The sequence below is a fragment of the Oryzias latipes genome, chromosome 1 (genome assembly GCF_053564925.1).
Source record: "Oryzias latipes strain Hd-rR chromosome 1, Olatipes_Hd-rR_3.1".
Lineage (NCBI taxonomy): Eukaryota > Metazoa > Chordata > Actinopteri > Beloniformes > Adrianichthyidae > Oryzias > Oryzias latipes.
The window spans coordinates 8,192,900-8,214,232 of record NC_136237.1 but is presented as its reverse complement, the minus strand read 5'-3'; the positions used below and the strand labels follow the sequence as shown (position 1 = coordinate 8,214,232).

Sequence of the window (21,333 nt, the reverse complement as noted above, 5' to 3'; positions counted from 1 at the left end):
CGCAAATATTATGTAGATCTTATGTAAATTGTGCATGAATATTGCAAAATGCATACGCACACTAGTAGCTTATTACGACCATTCCACGTATGTCTAACAGACTGTACCACGAAGGTTTGATTTTTATATCGTGTATATGTGCACATATCACATTAAAATTACGTAAATGATACAAGAATCAATAACGAATTGCATATAAACAGTGCAATAATCACAAACAGTTCATGTTCCACGTTACGTGTTCTTTGCATGGTTTATTCATACTTCTGTGGTTTTAATGTGGTTCATTCGTGATACATCTGTGAAAATTTCATGTACAACTTTTCTCACTTTTTCCACGTGTATTCACGTATGACCAACTATGTAACCACATCTCTGTGTGTCGGTCCCCAACCCCGATTAAAATACAAGGTGTGTGTCAGGGAGGGCATCTATTGTAAAAATCTCTGCCAAACCATCTGTCGCGACCCCTGAAGGGATGTGCTGAAAGGTGAACAAGATGTCTGCTCATATCTACTTAGACTCAGGCACAAACGTGAATCTCACCATTCTGGTTATGTAGCTTTAAGATATGATTCATAGAGTGCATCAAATCAATATAAGTATAAGTAATGTAAATAATAGTATAAGTAATATATATAAGTAATATAAATTAAGTATGTGTGTAAGTATGTGCTTAAATTGTAAGTAGTGATTAAAAATTGTACCAGCTTGAAATACTGTAGCCGCTTTTATTTTAAATTAAAGACCTCATGGATTTACTACCAAGTTCATACCAACTTTTGTTGGTGTTGTCTCGTAGTCATGCAATGTGGAAAACACAAAATCTTTATTGCTGCAATGTTTTGCTGATCAGCTTTTTCTGTATTTACAGGTAAATAGGCATTAACAGAACCTAATTTTTTTTTACTTTCCTTAGTAGAACAGTTTGCCTTTATCTTTTTTTTAATTTAGGACGAAGCACTGTCTCTATTTTTGCTTTTGGGAAAGTTTCTGAATTCATAGATCAGAAACACCCAAAACCTCAGGGTTCTTTATTAATTGTGAATACAATATGTTTGTTTTAGTGTCACATCAGATGGTCAACATACAGATCAACACAGTCCACAAACGTGAAGCCAAAGCAACCTTCTAGGTCACATTTCTGCAGTCAACTCACTATTATTTTAATAGTTCTTAGTTTTCATTTTGAATACAGCTTTAGCACTTTATTTAATACCTTTTGATTATTGGATCACAACCAATTCTTCTATATTGTCACTGTAAATGAAAGAAATACATCTTCTTGGCACACCACATGTTTCTCTGTGAGCTCATGCTGGTCTTGTCGCTCTTTCAGACGGCGAGGCAGCACACATTCGGATTTCTGACGGTAGGGATTTAGACTTCAAGTTATACTCTACTTTTCCAGGTTCTGAAAAAAGGAAGAAACAAAAACGTATTTTAGTAAAAAAATCCCAATAATTCTTCAGTTTCCTATCAATATGTTCAACATTATCTGCTGCTGATTATGTGACAATAGTCTCTGGGCAAATGTTTCAATTGACACATGCATACGGATGGTTGACCTGTACAGATGCTGGGGGTTTTTGGGTTGTTTTGGGGAGCAGCTGCATCTTGCGGGGTGCGCAGGTGTATCTTGCAATTCCCTTGAGGCTCATGTGGTAACCTCGAGCGGCATTATGTAAATGGAGCGTACCGTTGTCGTGCGTGTGGTAAATGTATCGTGAAGTGCTGTAAGAATAGAGTACGTTGGTCGCTGCGATGACGTAAAGGTGATGCTATGTATGGGGCCCCCACGTCACACTCTAGTCATTAGTAAGGTGTGCACACTGGTTGTATGGAATTGTAAATGCCTGTAGGACGCCCACACAAACTGCACTGAAACTACACAGAGCAAGTCAGGCTGCTGGCAAGGAGAGTGCAAGTGTTGTGTTCTTATCACATGAACAGCATTAACAGGCCCCTGTGCACTGCGCAAACAAACTATATGATGTCCCTGTGTCTCACGTACCTCAGTTCGTTGTTGTCAAAAGTCAGTAATGCAAACAAGCAGCAGCCAGACTTGGATTACTCTTGCTGACATGAACTAACCTTCAAAGCATTCAGGGATTGGGAGGGTTCCATCATTGCAGGTGCTGGACACAGGATAGCCGCACTTCTCGTCTCTGTTCAGACAATAAAAGACGACAATTTCTCCATGCAAAACCCTGTTTGGTTTCAGGTCCTCAATCCAGATTTTTCTGGCATTGTAGAAGATACGACCCCTTTTTATGCCAACTGTGCAGGGAGCTAGGTGGAAAAAAAACACACATAATGTATTTAGCCTTTTTTATCAAACAAATCCATCCTATTACAACCCATCTAATGGAAATCTCTAATCATATTTTTCCTTTTTATGTGTTCGGACATGATTAACTTTTCATTTGTGTCACAAATGTCAATGATTGTGTCAAGACTCACCTCTGCAGATGGGCTTCGACGACCAGTTTCCTGTGTTTTGGCACTGTATCTCAGCCTGGCCCTCTAGTTTGTAGTGCTCATTACAGGCGTACTTAACCTTCTCCTTGTAGGCGTGTGGCCTCATTACAGCAAATGTGATAAAGCCGTTTGGTATATTAGTTGGGATGGAGCAGCTCACCTCTGGAAAGTAGTTGAGAGGAGAAACCAAACAGGAAAAAAACAGTGTGTTTATTGATGCAAATACTGAGTACAGCACTTTGGGCCTCCTTGAAAGGTGGTGGAAGGGGCTCTATACATGAATACATGAAATGATGTGTAGTGTTGTATGTCTGCGCACCTCGACAAACAGGTGGTTCAGTCGTAGTTCCATCAGCATTACAGAATCCCTTCTCGTGACTTGGTGCTTTTGGGGGATTACACTCGTACGTCCATTCCTGTCCATACATGGTCTTCGTTCCTGTGACTGGCCTGCCGTGAACTACTCGACCATCTCTGGGAGGATTCGGCAGAGGGCAGTTCACAGCTGTAAGACAAGTACAATGGTTTTATTTTACAGAATTTGGTGAGCATCACAATAGTGTTTCAGTGCTTGTTTCCTTCACATTACCTTTGCAGATGGGTGGAGGATGACTCCAGCTGCTATCGTGCAAACAGCTGCTTCCATTGGCTCCTATTAAGACGTATCTGATGTGAACAGCAGAGTTATAATCAAATGCAGCTTCTAAAGAGAACATGAAAGCTTGTGGATTAATGAAGACATTTGACTCAAGCTAGTGAGACTAAGCTCAAGGCTATGTCACACAGTCACTATGTTCACTTTGTGCATTTTCCACCAATTTCGGTCCTTCGTGATACATGTGTCATAATTCTTAAGTCTTCCTTGTGTTCATCATTCGTCGATGTGCGCATATGTCCATCACGGGTTTCGGCCAACGAGTCTTTGTGTAAATTCAGTTTTGAGCTGTTCAAAACTTTCGGTCGGTTGAAAATTATGCAGTTCACACGTATTTTCCGTAGTTTTTATGCAATTATTACGTAATTCTTACACAATTGTGCGTGATTTTTGCGAGATGCTTTCGCAAATTACGTGGAACGTCAGTTAGCACATCAACAGACTTTTCACGCATGTACCACAGATGTATAACTTTTATAAGGTGTACTGCGCACATAGCACCTTAAAAGGATGTAACTGACAAACAAATCTCTAAAGAATTGCATATAAACAGCACAATAATCACCCGCAGTTAATGTTCTACATTGATTTATGTGTTCTTTGTGTGGTTTATTCATACTTCTTCTGTAGTCTGTAAAACTTTCATGTGAAGACCACAACTTTTCTTACTTTTTCCACGTATATATTCACGTATGACCTGTTTTCATCCGTGCAAAATGTACATAGTGGCTGTGTGACTCAGTCACATTACAACTGTTTCAGTCAGGGCATCCTTATGCAAATTAATTTGCAATGACCCCTGAATGAGGAGCAGATGGTAACTTTCCAGCTAGGACAGATATATAATCAGTTCAGTTGAGTTTGATTGTACTAAAAATTCACCCCTCAATTTATTTGAATTTCAAACGGTGATGCAATAAGCTAAAAAGGTGCAAAGAAAGAATCCTCTGACAACATTGATAAGCAAAACAGTACAGATCTGCATCTGATTGTTACTACTTGCCATATTTTTTTGCGGTTTTTCTGGATCCATGCATTCAGAACAGAGTGAGACATGTGTTTTACCCGTCATCACATGAGAAGTTGAGCACACTCCTGAAGGGGGCCTCTGTCCTTCCCTTTGCAAAGGGCTGGAGTTGTTCAGGAATGGGGCACATCTTGGCTGTAAAATAGTTTCCATCAGTAACAACACTTTACTTTGATACGTTTCGTCATGGTTTTAGTTAGCTGGTAAAAGTACGTCGAATGTTTAACCAGATGACAGCGACAGTAATTTAGAAATGTGCTTGGACGTAATCTTTTTTTAAACTAATTTCAAACAACAGGTCAGGTAAAGCCACTGCCTATTATTATTCTAAAAAAAAACATAGTGTATTTGAGGGTGTATTCAGACTAGAAATGTCTGTTGGTCTGGGCCGAGTCCTAAAGGTACGCTGCTGCGTTTATGACAGGGGTCCCCAAACTGCGGCCCGGGGGCCGGACCCGGCCCGCCCATGCATTTGACCCGGCCCCCTGAATGATACCAGAGAGGGACCCTTTTTCTTTTCTTTTTGTTGCATTTTTTTTTTGTTTTTTTTTAACATGGCCACATGATCGAGACTCATGGAAGCATGGAAAAGTGAAGCATGGTGAACTGGGCCTGCCCAACGGAATCCCTGGAATTGTTTCCTCACGTCAATAAAGCTTATTTGAATTGAAATGTCAGCCAACCTAAAAATGTTGCTACTGCAACCTCACTTTGCCCCGGTCGTAGAACTGCCAAATGGCTCTCTGTCCAGGCGACTGGGACAGACCCCCAATCAGAACGGAAAAACGACAAAAAGGAATGCAGGGTATTTAACCTACGCTGGACAAACAAGAATGTTTTTGTTCAACATAAAGAAAAGGCTGTTTGTATCATCTGCCAATAGACGGGGGCGGGATTCAAAGAAGACAATCTATACCCAGATTATGAATCCCGTCACAAAGAGAAATATGATACCTTGCAAATGCGAGCAGACAAACTCTCAAAGCTATTATAGCTATTAAGTTATTATATGTTTGCTGATTCTAATTATATTCTTTTTTTTGGTGAAGAACCCAGAGAGGATTATTTGGTATCAGATCGGGTTATTTACATTTGGTTATGTGTGGCTTTCTGGGAAACAATAAATATTTACATTCAGGCAACCCTGGGCCCACTGTCACACTTTTTCATTTTTCAAACTGACCCTGGCCCCCGATCAGAGAATGGAAACGTCAAGTGGCCCTCACTGGAATAGGTTTGGGGACCCCTGGTTTATGACATATAGATTGTTGGGAAAACAGTGAGAAGCCACATGGATCACATTAAAAGTTGTTTACCGAGGCTGCATTCATCGGACCACATTTCAATGAGTTCCTGTGTCTCATAGTCATGTTTGCATCCCATAATGCCCTGCTACGGTGGCTGTTTTGGTCAAGTTGTTCCACTCTGAGGACGGATCCTTTTCAGACGTAGGAATCTCATAACAAACTGAAGCTCAGTCCAATTGGAAACGAACCTCAAAGATGGGTCAGAGAGCGGTTCCTGGTACCGGACCAGGCTCCGCTTGGGTGTATTCAGACTGAAAAAATTTTCTGGATTATCGGGGGAAACAAACTCTGGTTTCCTTAAAGCGTGTCTAATGTGTAGACTATTAAATTATGAAGTATTTTGTAAATGACTCATGAGAAAAACTTTAGCATAGTTTTTACAAAGTAAATTTAGTTTAAAAAACAGTGTTTTATAAAAATATACCGGTAAGCAGTTTTTTTTTTAAGTTCAACCTTCAAACCAATTTTTCCTCTTTACTGTGGTGGAAGGAACCACAACACGCCAGAGAGGATTTGGAGAAACACTCAACAAGCAAACCAGCCTTTGCTTCAGTGGAAGTCCCCCCCCACCCCCGAAGAGGCTAGGAAGAGCAGAGTTTAACTCACGAGAACACGCCAGGTTCGACTCCGTCCACTGCCCAGTTGAAGTGCATCTTATTCTGGCGGTTCCCATAGATGAAGGCAGGTAACCCTGCTCGCATTTGAGGGTCACCTCCTCTCCAGCTTCAAACACACGCTTCATCACGGTGACATCGATCCCCTCAGCGACACGTGGCCGGCCACAGACTAGTTCAGGAGAGGAAAAGCAAAACGGTGGATCACCTGCACAGAATTTAGTGTTTGCAGGCACCTAAACAAGGAAATGTTTTGGAAAACTTTGACAAGATTTGGCGGAGCAGTGCAATAATAATCAAGAATCCACTTTTGACGCATAGATCAGGAGCATATTCGAAAGCTATGCATACTTTCTCCCTGCTTTGACACATCAAAGGCTGCAAAAAGCAAACAGTGCAAGTCAAACTAAAGTGCGTGCACGGGAAATTCATCACATGCTGAAAGGGCCCGGCTTACCACTTGCAGATGTTACAGTTGTGTATAAAAGTGCTTGGCTGAGAAAAAGCAGAGCCAGAGTTGCAGCCATCTTCTTGAGGTCTACTCAGTGTCTGGATGGGAAAGGGGACAACACAAATCTGTTGTGTTATTGTGCAAGACACAGTATCCTCCAGTCACATGATTTAGGAGAAAATTGGTGGAAAAAGTGCTTTATTGATTGAGTGCAAAGGTCCTGAATCCTGCATGTTTACTCAAAGACTGATCACTGGGATTGGATGCAGGATTTGGTGGTTCACTTGCACACAGTGTTCATGTGTTGACCTGGAAGAACAGTAAAAACAGTCAGTAAACACTGTTAGAGTGGTTACTGACTGTTTTTACAGTTTTTACTGTTATTACAGTTTTTATTTCTGCCTTTTCAGTAACGGATGTGATTATCCTTCATGGGATTTGAAAGAACGGCAAGATTTGGTTTGATAAACTCAGTGGAATCTGTCAATATTTACCCCCTGAGATGCAGAGGCTGACCCTGAGGTCAATGAATTGTGGGTAAATGTGGCTGAAAGTTAGACTGCATAGTTTATTTCAAACAAGAGGACACTTTAAATTGATCATGACAAAAGTAACAACATCATAGAAAACGTCTGAATTAGCAAACATGAACTTAAAATGTAAAACATGTAAAACAGGAGCTCATTAAAATGAGAATCAAGCATGACATTGGAGGACTGACAGACAAAGAAAAAAAAAGCTTGCAAATGTTTTATGTAAGTGTGGGCGAGTGTTGAAAGAAATTACTGTAATGGAGAGCAGTTTTGAAGAAAACAGTCCTCTCTGTTTTTCTGGCTTATCATGCACATTTTTAATGGGACCAACATTGTTTTGATGGCTTTAATAAATCAAATTCAAACACAATGTTAGAACTATCATGATAAAAAAAACGCAAAGTGCTCACTTGTTTATTACCCCAAAGCATGCATCTTAAATGACCCTTTCAGATGAAAAAAAAAAAAAAGAAATGACCCTTTGACACAAAACGCACCTGAAACTGACTACTTTGCATTCTCTGCTTTTCTCTGTCTCTCTGAGTCCAGGCAAAGAAACCGGAATAAAATCTTAAAATTTTTGTTTGTTTACAGATCCCCCCCCTTATCTTTAATATTTATTATACATTGTTTATTTAAGGTTCAGTGCTTCCAGTTTGAATTTATTAATAATATCCCACGCTTCGCTCTGTTAGACACACGCCAAAGTCTGCGATCAGACAAATTCCATGTCTACGGACGCAGACATGAAGTATGCATAATTAATTAAAATTGAATATATTTTCACTGCTGTTGTTCACTTTAGCTATAGAACCATTTGCTATTGCAACACGTTGTCATCCTGAACTCACTGAAATCCGAGTTAGACCAACCGAGCATTGGATTTCCTTATTTGCAGATGATGTACTTTTGTTTTGGTCAAATATAAGTAAATCAATGCAGATGATTCTTGAAGTGATTAAGTTATTTAGTGAAGTGTCAGGCCACAAAACAAACAAAGCAAAATCCTCCATCTTGCTATTAAATGCAAACGAGAGGGCAAGCCTGCTGCAAGATACAATGCAATTTAATGCAGCAACACAGTTTAGGTATCTAGGAATACACATTTGACCTAATCTAGAACAATTTGTGGGAGCTAATTATGATCTCTTGATGACAGACATTCACAACTCAATTGATAGATGGATGCAATTACCAATATATCCGATTGGAAGAGTTAATACATCAAAAATGAACATATTGCCAAAGTTACTGTCAGAAGTCAGAGCTCTGTCCCCCCCTCTGGTCACCAGCGGGAACCATCTCCAGAGTACTGAATGAACTTAATTTCCCAGCAACCACAGCGTGCACTTCCTGGATGCCACACACCTGACTCTCATTCACTCACTTAATCACAGTCTAAGGACTGCACTGAGCCTCACTCAGTGTGAAGAATTGTTTCTGCCACTTGGCCTTCATTACTGAGCGGTGTATTTGGATGTAAGTTTCTGTTTCTGACTTAGTTTTCCTGCCCTGGCTCTCGCCTGGATCCTGACTACCCCTGTCTCTTCGCTGATGCTCTCATGCTCATTATTGATTCCTGCATGCCTGACCCTGATTTAGTTTTGTGGACTTTTAGCTGAGCTAATAAACCTGCTGCATTTGGAACCAGCCGCCTGCCTGTTCCTTTGACAGCTACTCTGATTTAAAAACATACTTTTACCACCTCCTCCTGGATATTTTCCCACAAATTAGAAAGTTTTTGGTATGTTTTATCTGGAAAAACCGAAAGTCAAGACTCCCTTTGTCTTTACTTTATTGAACAAGGAGGCTTAAAATGCCTAAACTTCCAGATATGACTGGGCTGCACATCTATAATGTTTTATTATACTTATCATCCCCTGCAGTGGATGGACATTGAAATTCAATGATTAAATTGGTCTCTTCCTTCCTGTAGTCCTCAAATACAAGAAAAAAGTCATTAAAACATATCAAAAACAAAGAGGATTTCATGTAATCCAGGGACGCCAGTGAAGATCACAAATCATTGAAGAAGAAAGGTTGTCTTGTGGGGTCCAGATGACCATCTGCCTCCAAGGCACGTTAACGTTGGGAGTGGGGTCATCTGGACCCCACAAGAAAAGGAAAAAATGGAAACAAGAGTTTCATTATGGAATTTGTCCACAAGATGGCGCCATAAGACTGGTTTCCTCCAGTGGACAAGGAGCCTCCTCTCCCTTCCGCCAGATCCTGTTGAGTGACATCAGCCTGAGCAGAGGGAGGAACAGGAGCGAAACCTCGTCAAGTTATTAATGGTTCATGCGTTCCTAACCGGAAACGGTGTTTTCATTTTAAAATACCAATTTTTTATTCTCAGATGTGTTCAATGCTAACAAAACCCGGAGGATTTGTGTGGATTAAAGTACTTAAACTTCTAATAAAAATTGAGCAAATTTATTTTGCAAGAATTTCCCAAAATATTGCATTTAGGATTTCATATATTCTTTATTCATCCAAACAAAGTGCAAATATTCAGATGAGTTTTTGTAATAAAGATTTAAAGATCAATGAATTAGTTGTTTTTGTGTTTTTACACTGAGGGCTGCTTTGCAGCAGCATCTGTGATGATGAACAAATGCACTTTCGTAAGCAGATGTTTAAAGTCCAGCTAATTATCATAAGTATCTGAATAAAAACCTTCAGAAATATTAGTAATACTTATTTATGGACGAATGCAATAAAAATACAGAATATTACATCACGCCCAATCTATTCTAAGGTTGGAAAATAGATTTTTTTTTAAACATATCTGTTTAAAATGATCTGTATTGGTTTTATAAGGGAAGTTAAACAATTGTCCCAGCATTTTTATTTATTTTTTGGTCAAAAAATCGACTAAATCTTCTGCAGCTCCTTGCACTGCCTATGCAGAGAGGTCAGAGGTTCCTTGTGCTGAGGATCTGGATGGAGATGCAGATTCCAGCCGGACCGGACTTCTGACCATACTATTCAAGTATTGAAAGTACTTTACGTAATTGAAAGTACTTTATTTTTATTGATTTGTGATCGGAGAATTAAATGGTGATTTTTTTTCCTAGGGGTGTAAAATCATTGTGTTAATGTGGGTTATTGTAACAATTTTATCAACTCTCCAAAATGTATGTACAATAGTGAAAATATAGTAAAACAACAATACTTTACTATTTAGAAGTTTCTTTGCTCTGTTTAGAAACAGAACAGCTTCTTGATTGCTTGGTTTGTGGTTGGACAAAAAATATCTTCCATAAGTTGCTTTGTGCTTATGACATTTTATAAACAAGTCAATCATTGTTCTATGGAGTTACCTCATATTGTTCAGGGTTAGAAAATAATTGAAAATGTTTTTTTTATGTCACTAGATAAGGCTTTAGATCTTTGTTGAAACCTTAAAAAAATATAATTAAAAAAAAGCCAAGCAAAGCATTTTTTTTTTACCGAAAAGCAAAACTTCTTCTTAAACTTAAACACTTAAACAAGAAAATGTTGTGATTAAAAATAGTACATTAAACCCCAAAGTGTTGTTTATAAAATACAATGTGATCTAAAAATTAAATAAAAAATATGAAAACTACAGGCCTTTACGCAAAAATGGACAAGATTAAGGTCACTCAAAGACCCATTTCAACTCGCACAAATCATATTTACACATTTTTGTCATTTTAAAAAATAAATAACATTTATAAAGGAAAACCAAGAAACGCTAGGTCGGACTTTTACTTTGAAGGTTTGTGACCGGATGCGGAAACGCTGAGAACGTTGCGCTTGACGGAAGCGGGGCTGTCATTTGTGTGAGTGGAACAGCCCGGTGGTATCGAGCGGGAGGGAAAGCCCTCGCATTCTGCCAGCCTTCAGCGGAGACCGTCGCTCCGCAGTCCGAGCCTCCACGCCGAAGGAAGCGCATCCCCGCGGACCGACTGACCCCGAACCCTGAGGGAGCGAAGCGTTTCAGGGAGACATGGCCGATGGAAGTTTTAACGAGTCGTCCACCGCGGACGTAGCCAACAGGTTTGCCCGAAAAGGTGCGCTGAGGCAGAAAAACGTCCACGAAGTGAAGGACCACAAGTTCATAGCCAGGTTCTTCAAGCAGCCGACTTTCTGCAGCCACTGCACCGACTTCATCTGGTAAGCCTCCCACCTCCTCCACCCCCCTGACTGCCGCCGCCTGTTGCATATCGGATAACTTCAGCCCCGCATGATGCAGCTTCAGCCTTCTGTCCCCTTCTGCACCCCCGAAAGCCTTGTTGCTCCAGACAGGAGTCAGGCTTTTCCTTGGAGCTCATCTGCGGCTCCTCTGTCCGTCTGTCCAGCGACCATGTGGGAGGAGTTCTGCTGTCACAACAGCTGGCCCCTTGTCAGTGGGAGAGAACAGAGTTTCTGCAGATTTGTCACTGCAGAAGAAGCCTGTTTCTGTCTTGAGGTCCTGATGAAGGAGTTGTCAGTTTGGTGCTTCAGTGGGGGCTGGAGCTACGCAACTGTTGAGGTGTGCAGTGCGTGGTGGGCGTGTAGACTGTTGGGTTTTGTTTCTCAGACACATGTGTAGGAAGGGATTTGCAAAGCACGGCAGACTCAACCCCCCCCCTGCATTTTTCAAGACAGATGTCAGTCTAATTTATGAACATTTTCCAAACATTCATTTTTTTTGTTCAGGGAGGAGCTGAACTTTTGTTTATGGCTTTTTCTGTTGACTGTGGGTGGTGTATTGGCCTTTATTGCTGGTGGCATGGATCATTGACAGGCTCACGTTGTGACCTTGTGGCCTCCTAAACACTACCGGTACTCCTTAGTGCAAAGAATCTGAAACGTTAACTCAAACAACAATCTCCTTTTTTTTATTTATTTTTTTGTAAAATTAGGGGGGAGCTGTTTACTGCAGCCTGGATGATTGAAAACTAGGGCTGTAATGATTCATTTTAACAACGATTCATTTCATATCCTAATTTGTGGTTGACGATATGATTTGTCAGTTTTGGTTCATTTTGGAACAATTTGATTCACTGACCTAAAATCATTTTAATATATTCAACCAGTGTGACTCAGAGATAAAGAATCAAGTGCAAATGAAAAATGAAATGGCAAATCCATTCACATTTTAGTTTCCACTGTTTTTCCACATCCAAATGTTCCAAAGGGAACATTATTAGAACATTCTAGACACTGTATGGTCACATGTCTTTACGTCATAGTATAATAAACCTACCGTGTCTCGACACAAACGGTATTTTCCATTATCAATGTAATCAATTTATTTCGTTTGTAAACTTTTTTTTTTTTGGCATAGGTCAGTTAGAGTCGATTTGATTGTAACTTGCCGCAGGCGGATCGATTTGGTTGAATGGTTGGAACATAATTGTTACACCCCTATTGAAAGTGATGCCCTCTCTGGTGCAGCTAAGAGGGTATTAATGCAGTTGGATCTCATTCATCTCCAATATCTTCCATTGAGTTCAAATCAGGGCTGCTTGTAAGAGCATCTTTATGAAAGTAGAACTATTTTAGATTTTTGATTTGAATTGGTTTATTTCAAGCAATCAAATAAGAATGGTACACAAAAACATTACAATCATCAGTTATGCATTCATACAATCAAACTTGGGGATAGTTACATAATTAATTTTAGGTTTAGGTAGGAGGGAAAAGACTGAAGCAATGGTCTCTTTGAAGAAAGAGGTTTGGTTCATAAGACAGTCAATCTTCAGGGATGGGATGGAGTAACCAGAACCTAAGAGGGTTTCATCTCCCTGCAGCATCTCAGCCAGCCTGTTCAAATGCGATGTACCCACCAGGTATGTGTGGCGCCTTCCAGAGTTTTTGAAGGCGCTCTTAGCATACGGTAATTACACTGGACTGTCGCGACCCGAGTCTGGCGCGTGTACTTGCACTTGGAAGAGGCTTATCGCAAATCGGATGAAACTTGCTTCAGGCTTTTTTCCCCCCACTGCTCTTATCCGATATTCGATAAACTTGGTGCCATATAATTCCAGCCGCACACAAACCGCAATCATTAATTTCTCCTTCGTGGTCAATTTTTCAACCGGTTAGCACTTCTGTGCTTTGAAAAATATGTCACTGCCAAATCTGAGCCCCTGATTGATCAAAGTTCAACTGGTTTAACCTTTGACATCAATGACCGACCACCCTTTCTGTACGTAGAGCCCAAAAACCGTCTTAAAAACTTGGGTAGTTTTGAATGTGAGAGTTTTGTACCAGGAACCCCAAAACCTGCATATACGTGAATTCATCAAAAGTAGTCGCCCAAAGGCGTGTTCCCGAGCCCGGTGTGAACGTAGCAAATAAAGTACTAATGGAATCAACTGGACATGCTTGGTGGCTTGTTGCAGGGTCGATGATGAAAAAACTTCTTTTCACACAGCAGGTCGTGTTTGTGGAGCTCAGGGCTGCAGGATTTTCTTTGTATAAATGTTTCAGCAGAAGCTGCAGGATGTTTGTTGGAATTCCTGCCAAGATCCTGACTACCGTGCATCAAGTGTGAAGCACGGAGGTGGAAGGATGATGATTGGGTCTGGCATGGCAGTCAGTGAACATGAACTTCCCTGTATACAAAAAGAAGTGAAACCAGCTATTAAACATTAGTAACACAGTCAATATGAGTCTTCTGGAAGTGTCTATGTAATCATCCAAGACACACATCATACAAGGAAGTGATTACTAACCGTTAAATCACGAGGTTTTGATAGTTTTAGAGAGCTTTTTCATTTGTTGAGTTAGTGTAACAAATACCTCGATATCTTATCTGTTTTTCCTAGAATGAACTGCAAGGAGGCTGTACTTTTTCAGAAAGCTTTGTAACATTTAGCAGTGTGTCCTTGGAATGAAAGAGAAACGCTGCCTGATGTGAGCATGCTCCAATCAGTGTCTTCTCTCTTTTCACAGGGGCTTTGGAAAGCAAGGATTTCAGTGCCAAGGTAAGAACAACAACGTACAACATATGTGTGTTTGCACCTCTTTGCATTTAGTGCTTTGTGCGAGTGTGAACAATAAAGTCTGCACCTTCTTTTTTTCTAGCATTCATTCATTTTCTTCATGTGTTAACACTGAAGGCCGTGTCTCACAGCCTCTATGTACGTTTTGCACATATGGCACGGATAAAAATGGGTCTGAAGTGAATATATACGTGGAAAAAAGTGAAAAAAGTTGTGGTCTGTGTTAAATTTTCACAGATGTGTCACGAATGATCCACGTTAAAACCATAAAAGAAGTATGAATGAACCAAACAAAGAACACGTGAATGCATGTAAAAGCCAAATCTGGCCCAAAATTGACTGAAATTCCCTGGGATGAAACCCGGAAAACACAACAATGCGTGATTATTGCGCTGTTTATATGTACGCCGTATACGCGTTATAAAAACTTTTCATCGGCGGAATGCGTAAAAAGTCAGTTAGACATACATAGAATGGTCAGGGAAAGCTACAAATGTCCGTATACATCTTGCAAAAATCACGCACAATTGCGTAAGATTCACGTAATAAATGCATGTAAACTATGTAAAATACACGTAAACTGCGTGATTTTCAACCGACCAAAAATCTGAACAGCTAAACACCAAATTCACGTAAAGACCCGTCGGCCGAAACCTTTGACGGACATCTGCCTACATCGACGAATGACGAACGTAAGAAACGGCTATGAATTGCTAATGTAACGCATGAAATACGAAAGACCGGAATTTCGTACCAGGAAAATGCACAAAATGTAAGAAGCGGCTGTGTGACACGGCCTCTAGTCACATTTCTGTTTTGTGTTTGGTAGTTTCAGGTTCTTTTCTTGATATTTATAAATTTAATAAGTAAAGGTGCATACCCAGTTTTGGGCGCTTTTCTTTAATACCATTTCATGATTTGTAGGATGGAATAACCACAATAACCACAAAACCCACCATGAGTGGATCATCAAGCCCCACGACACACAAATGTTCAGGATGTTCTTCAAAATCTAGATACCTCTTTAAAAAGGGATTATGGGATTACTTTACTGCTTCCTGTGAGAACACAAGCAGTTTGTATGATTTTGTCGCCTGCTGTTTAAGCAAGATTGCAGTTTGTTTTGAATTTAGACATGTCTGTACTTTAGAGCGTCTTTCAACAGTGGAAACTTTTCAAAGACCCACTTTCGATCTACTTTCAAAGCCTTCTTAGTGGTCTTTTAGTTACGGTTATGCCGTTTTTTTTAGCCAAAATGAATAAGACGGTGGGGTTTCTAGGACATAGTTTCTGCAGAGCGGCAGGAGTTCATCAGACGTTTGCTTCTGAGTTGTGGGCGGGACCGTTAGCTAGCAGTAAGCGATTGTAAGCGTTGATTAGTTGGTTAAACTCTGTGTAAAACCTTCAAGTCCTGCAGAAGTTGGGCTGATTTCTCCACAGGTTTCATGGGTTTTAGGAACCAAAACCCCAGCTTATGTACAAAAAAATAATCAAATTAGTTAAACAGTGAGCCCAGAATCTATATTCTATGAACGTTTCATATTTGTAATAAATTTATGGAAATGAATATACTTTTCCATGATCATTTTTGAAAGGATATGGTTGTTATTCTGCACGTATGTAGCTATCTGGCTTGTTCTTTCTTCTCAAACTTGGGTGAAAGGGGAATATGTTGTGCTGAAGTGCCTGCTGGCAAAGGTATTAAATTAGTGGATGACTGATTGTTTGGGATTAAAGAGTCAAAATTGAAATGGACTAAATGATGTGATTAGAAATGCTCCTATTGAAGTTGCTCACTGTAGCAGGAGGCGGTCTCTCTGTTGGAAACTTGGCTTTTAATCTTAATGATTCAGAATGACCTTTGTTCAGGCTGAAATAGACAGAGGTGCAGGCTGAATCTTCACTGCAGTTTAGTCTAAACACTATTTGGTGGTGTATTCCGAAGCATTGGCCTTAGGGATGACTTGACAAGGACAGGCACATTAGCCCGAGTCCACATGTAAATCCGTGTTTTCCTCTTGGGCACGGCTGCCAACGATTACCTTCCCACGCTTGTGCGTGATCTCCTCTCACAGACTTGAGATGCAGCCTCTTCGGAGGCCTTTAGCACCTGCTTGAAGCTGGGCTCCAGATGAGTCAGTCCAAGGTGCCAGAGTGTTGACAGCCAAACATGTTTATGCATATGCTGACATTATCCGCAGCATGTCCGTCAAGGCTGTCCACGGCCGCTGAAGTCATTCTCCATTGTTCGGTGCAGGCGATTGAAGGAACACCTCAGAGACACCAAGAACACTTTGGGGATTTATCCTCTGCTCCCTTGAATGCTTCCTGTCTAAGCACAAAGCTTGGATCTGGACCCGCTGCATAAGTAATGGCTTGGCTTCATCACGATGGAGGTATTCAAAGAGACGAAGATTTCCATTTCATAACCACTGCTCAGCCATCAAATATTAAACTTTAAATCCCATGAAATGAGGATCATATTTTCCAGCAGGGATGGTGTGCCTCTAAGTCATTATTTGACAAAGTGTTAACCTGGAGACTGGCATTTCTATAACTAGAGTGACATTTTATTTTAAGCCCTGTAAATGTCTCTTCTAGGATGGGCTGCTTTCTATTATGCTGTCTAAAGGAGTTGACTGAATAGTGAGCTAAATCTGGATGGTCACACACACACTTATACAAGTTTATACCTAAAGTACTCTAATTGGAAACAGCGACGAGCTTTATTGGTTTGTTTTTCTGGGTTTAAAAAAAAAAAAATTCAAAAACGGATTGATCCAAACTTAAGCTTCAGTATGATGACTTCTTGTGTTTTTGAAGGTTTACCGGCCAGTTTTAAATGAATACATTTGATGGAAAACTGCAATAAAAAACTGAATAGCAGGTTAGAAATAGTACTATTATTTGATAATAATACTGTATGGGGATGGGAGGAAGTAACTATGTCCACATTCTGACTATTTTACAGGCAAAATGTTGATACAAAATAACTGCAGTGAAATACTCAATGCTCAAACAGTAAACTACGTTTGTAGATTTTATCTGCATTGGCTACATTTTTCACTGGAGTCTTGTTACAAGTGTCTGGCATGGTGCCTTTCTGCAACAGAGTGTCTCAAATCACCATTTAGACGAAGCTGTTAAGACAGCCAGCCCGTTTGGACTATTGTCACTCAACCGATGCTACATTCAGATCATGATAAGATCAAGCGTCTGCGGAGAACTTCAAAGTGGGGTTTATTTTGGCTTTCGTTACATGAAGTTCTCATTTATCAAGGTTTAATCCAGGAGTTAATCCCCTCCGGTGACCTGTATTATGTCAGTCATCTGAACAACAAGGGTGTCAGCGATGTTTTAGGGCTTGGAGAAACCTGCACTGATTTCTCTGGTATCCATGATTTCTGAGGGAAACCAAAGAAATAAACACTGGAAAATCCTCTGTCCCTTTATCCAGGTACTTGTCTTTTGAACGGTCAGAGTCTTTATTATGCCAGAAGGCTTTTGAAAAGCACTGATTTTCCTGCACAGGAAACCCGGTTCGTCCAATCATCTGCCCTAGATCAGAAAAATCAGGTGTTCGCTTTATGTGATATTTAAAAATCAAACTATTTGGGAAACTCAGTTGTTAGCTGGTCATGTTAAGGATATGTGAGCGCTTTATTTGTCTTTTCAAATTCTGGTTGCTTGGCCCACACTCTATATGAAGCCTGGTTCAGCAGCAGTGTCAAGAAAAAGCAGATTATCCATCAAGCCAAGGGCGGCAGGTAAAACATAGATGTGTTTTGATTAGGATGAAAAGCCCTCTATCCAAATCCAAAGAATCACACAAAATTTGAAAAATGTCCTTTTTGTTTAATGTGGTGAAGTAAACCAGTCAAAGCACCAGTTGATAATAAACAGGCAGAAAAATAGAGGGCTTAGTTCCATGTAGATGCTGTCTCAACCCAAAAACTGCCACAAAATATGACATCAGGCACTAACTTTACGATGTAAAATATATGTGGCTTCTTTTATGTTTAAAGTCCAACTCTGATCGGTCTTTTGATTATGATTGTGCTGTTCTTTTAAATCCAAAATCAAAAAAATGTGTTGTTTTCTGGGACTTAGTTTTTGCAGAGCAGCAAGAGTTCATTCAAAACTCACCTCTGAGTTGTGGGCGGGACCATCGGCGGAGTAAGCCGTTCATCATCCCTTTGTTTACTATCTCTCCCGCTGGTTTACCTCAAAATCCCAAGCTAGCATTTGTGGTGCCACTGAAATGGCAAGCGATATTGAAGTTGTACGATTTTGAGCCAGACGTTTGCTCAGACGAGGAAAACAAAGATGTTCATGAATCAATTTGTTTACACCCATCGCGATTTGAATAAACAAAAACTCAATAACATAATTTTGATATTTTCTTTATGTCCTCCATCGTAAGAAAAAGGCTACAAGAACACGTTAAAAACTGTCTGGCTTGACCAAACAAAACACAATATTTGAATAATTTTATTACCAAGTGTATTTACTGTAAACTGCGTTTTTAATTTGTTATCTTGTTGATCTTTAATGAGATTAAATGAAGTAGTATTTAATATAGAAGGCTTTATGGTTCTCTGAATCAAAGGTTTGGGATCTTTAGTTGCAGAATCATCCAAATGTTTTCCTTTTTGTTGGGTCCGTTGCCTCGTGGGAATGCAGAAAGCAGAAAATGGGGATGTTTGCGACTAATAGTCAGTGGTGCACTTCTCTCGTCTCCAGCATTTGTAAGCTGGAGCATGAAGCCATTAGTGGGGGCACTGCTGTCTCCCAGCATTGATCCTTTCTGGAATTTTAATAGTAACTTCTGACTATCTAATACTTGCAGAGCTTGTTGTTTGAAGCAGTGCCTTCAAGCACTTTCCAAAAAATTCATTGTCCTCTCACGTTTGTTTATAATGGCATTGAATGTGAAATCAAGGCAACTTTAACTCTGCAGACCATCTGTTCTTAATAACAAGTCAATTTCTTTTAAAACAAATATTAAAGACAAGAGATTAAAGTACTTTTTTTACTTATGTCAGCATCTGAAGACTATCTTTATGATCCAGTTTTCCCAAGGGAAAGCTATCTCCCACGATGTAGAGTCTGCGCAAGCAAACTGAATCCTCAGTTGATTGGAGTTCAAAGTTTGTCAAGAAAGTCTAGAGTTGTGTCCATAATGAAGTCAGTCTTTTTTACTAATAAAGTTTTGTATTGGTTTATTGGCAGATCCTTGTTGACAGAGTTCTGTCTAGAACATTGCATTTTCTCAGATGTCTGTATAAGTTAATAAGCTCTATACCCAAAGAAACCCAATTTCCTGACAGAAAAAGTGGTAATGTCGAGATAGACATAAAAAGGAGTTTAAATTTAAAAAAAGACCAACAATTTATCATCACAGGGATTACTTTAATCCACCTGTTTCTTTGGGTAGCTATGTCTTAAGTTTTTTTCCACCACTACACTGCACACTGCATTTCTAGAGATTGAATGGCTGTTCAGAGAGTGCAGTCAACACAGTTTAGCTCTTGATTTAAAGACTTTTTTCATATTGGTTTGAGTCAGGATTATTTTATTCAATGTTTCTTCACAATATATTTATAAAGATGGTATAAAAGTTAATTAAAATCAAGAAAATCCAGATAAGGATTTCAACTGAAGCTGAGCACAATTATGACTGGGTTTAAAGGATAAAAACCAACCAATCAATCAATCGACCAATATGTAATTGATATTTCAGTTGTTGGGGTCGCAGAGAACCCTAACCCATGCAGCCACTGTTGGGCAAAGGCAGGGGAACACCCTGGGCGGTTTGTCAGTCCATTGCAGAGCCAGAGTCTAGTTGTGAACTTGTGTATCAAAACTTAATCGATTTTGAGAGAGATACCCAGCATTAAGCACAATTACATATTTGAGAAGACGGATATAAAAAAAATGACTGTAAGTCAGTCAATGTCAGCTGAGTGACCCTGCGTTATGCACTGTGATGCCCTTTTAATTCCCTGAGCATTTTCATTATCCTTCACATATTTTGGGAAGTAAAATGTACATTTTCCTTCACACAAATGTCAAATTGATGATGTTTTTATTTTAAGTGCTAAATATGTTCCATTACTATTGCTATTGTCCTAAAAGCATGGTTAGATAAGACGGTGTTTTAGCTACGCATAAAATCCCAGCATTCCTGGGATTCTAATAAGCCCTAGCCTTCAGTCGACCACCATTCAACATCTGTTGGTTTATCTGTGCCATTGCAGTGACCCTGTTTCTGTTTGAGCCTTCTAACTGCTTTGATGGTAACGGCTTGCTTGTCCCTTTTGCCTTCTCTTTACTGGTTCTTTTTATCTATGACCAGCTACATGGCTGTGTCTTTCCCCCTCTTTATCTTCAAACATCATAAATCAATATATCTTAATTTACATGTTATCAGCGAAACGTTTGAGTTATCTGAAATATCGTGACTTTGTTGAAGGTTTCACAAACTGATAGATTTATTAAATGTTTTTAGGGCAGAAATACTGAGGTGTCGTCTCTGTGTGTTTGTGTGTGAGCATGTGAGGAGACAGAAAACGACGGTGCCAGGGTTCTGCAGAGGCTATAAATAGAGCGGCTTGGTGGTCCCCTTAAGATACACACCACTATGCATCACATAAACCTTCTGTTTATAGAAAACACTCCTTCTGTCTTTGTGGATAGACCCATTTGCATTTCTAGAATGCTTCGTCTGCGAGGATTGAGCACTTTAGTTTGGTTTTTCTGTTGTGTTTTGGGGTTTCGGTCATGTTCTGTTTGCTGTTTTCTCCCTGTCAGTCACGCCAGGTTTTGGTTGCCAATCCTCCACAGCTGTCTTGGTTTCAGTTAATTGACCCTCAATCTATCTAAGTGTCTGATTTTTCAGTTCTTCATCGTCAGGTCATCCGGTTTGTCATTCTTTTGTTGCTCCCTTGGTTTTGAAGTTTATTTATTAAATGTTTAAAATTCTGTCACAATGCATTTTGGGTCCTGACATCGTCTGAGGGCAAATGTGCTCCAATCAGATATAGCATTGGCGGAAAGGAGGGATTCTGTGAAAAAAAATATGCCACAATATTAAGTCACAGAAATGACTTAAGTGCCTGTAGTTGGAATTAGGCCTCCCCAGTAAATAACAAATTTATTATTGTTGCGATATCAAGCTGTGCAATGTGCATATTGCAAAAGATGTCAAAAATTGCAATAAATGGTTACCTTAAATGTGGCAAAACAGTCTTATAAAACAACTTGAGGTATTTAACAAATCAAATAAATCCCTTTATGTTTTTAA

At 39.8% G+C, this 21,333-nt stretch overlaps 2 protein-coding genes across 3 annotated transcripts in view; one reads left to right on the top strand and one right to left on the bottom strand.

Moving 5' to 3' along the window:
- Positions 1-241: 241 nt before the first annotated feature.
- LOC101167181 (beta-2-glycoprotein 1) lies at positions 242-6,690 on the bottom strand. Of its 2 annotated transcripts, none has more exons than XM_004066209.5 (8): positions 6,542-6,690; positions 6,077-6,256; positions 4,202-4,298; positions 3,071-3,147; positions 2,801-2,986; positions 2,464-2,643; positions 2,095-2,292; positions 242-1,414 (listed from the first exon to the last, which is right to left on the bottom strand). In XM_004066209.5, the coding sequence occupies exons 1-8, from the start codon at positions 6,609-6,611 to the stop codon at positions 1,314-1,316; spliced, it is 1,089 nt and encodes a 362-aa protein (XP_004066257.2). In that variant the 5' UTR covers positions 6,612-6,690; the 3' UTR covers positions 242-1,313. The 2 variants fall into 2 exon arrangements, with proteins under 2 accessions (XP_004066257.2, XP_078805920.1); XM_078949794.1 differs by having other exon boundaries at positions 2,095-2,168.
- Positions 6,691-10,835: 4,145 nt separating this feature from the next.
- Positions 10,836-21,333, top strand: part of prkcaa (protein kinase C, alpha, a) — a 166,968-nt gene continuing 156,470 nt past the window's right edge. Inside the window, exons 1-2 of the mRNA XM_023960408.2 lie at positions 10,836-11,208; positions 13,978-14,009. Of these exons, the coding sequence (XP_023816176.1) occupies positions 11,042-11,208; positions 13,978-14,009 (199 nt within the window). The 5' untranslated portion in view covers positions 10,836-11,041. The remainder of the gene's footprint in view (positions 11,209-13,977; positions 14,010-21,333) is intronic.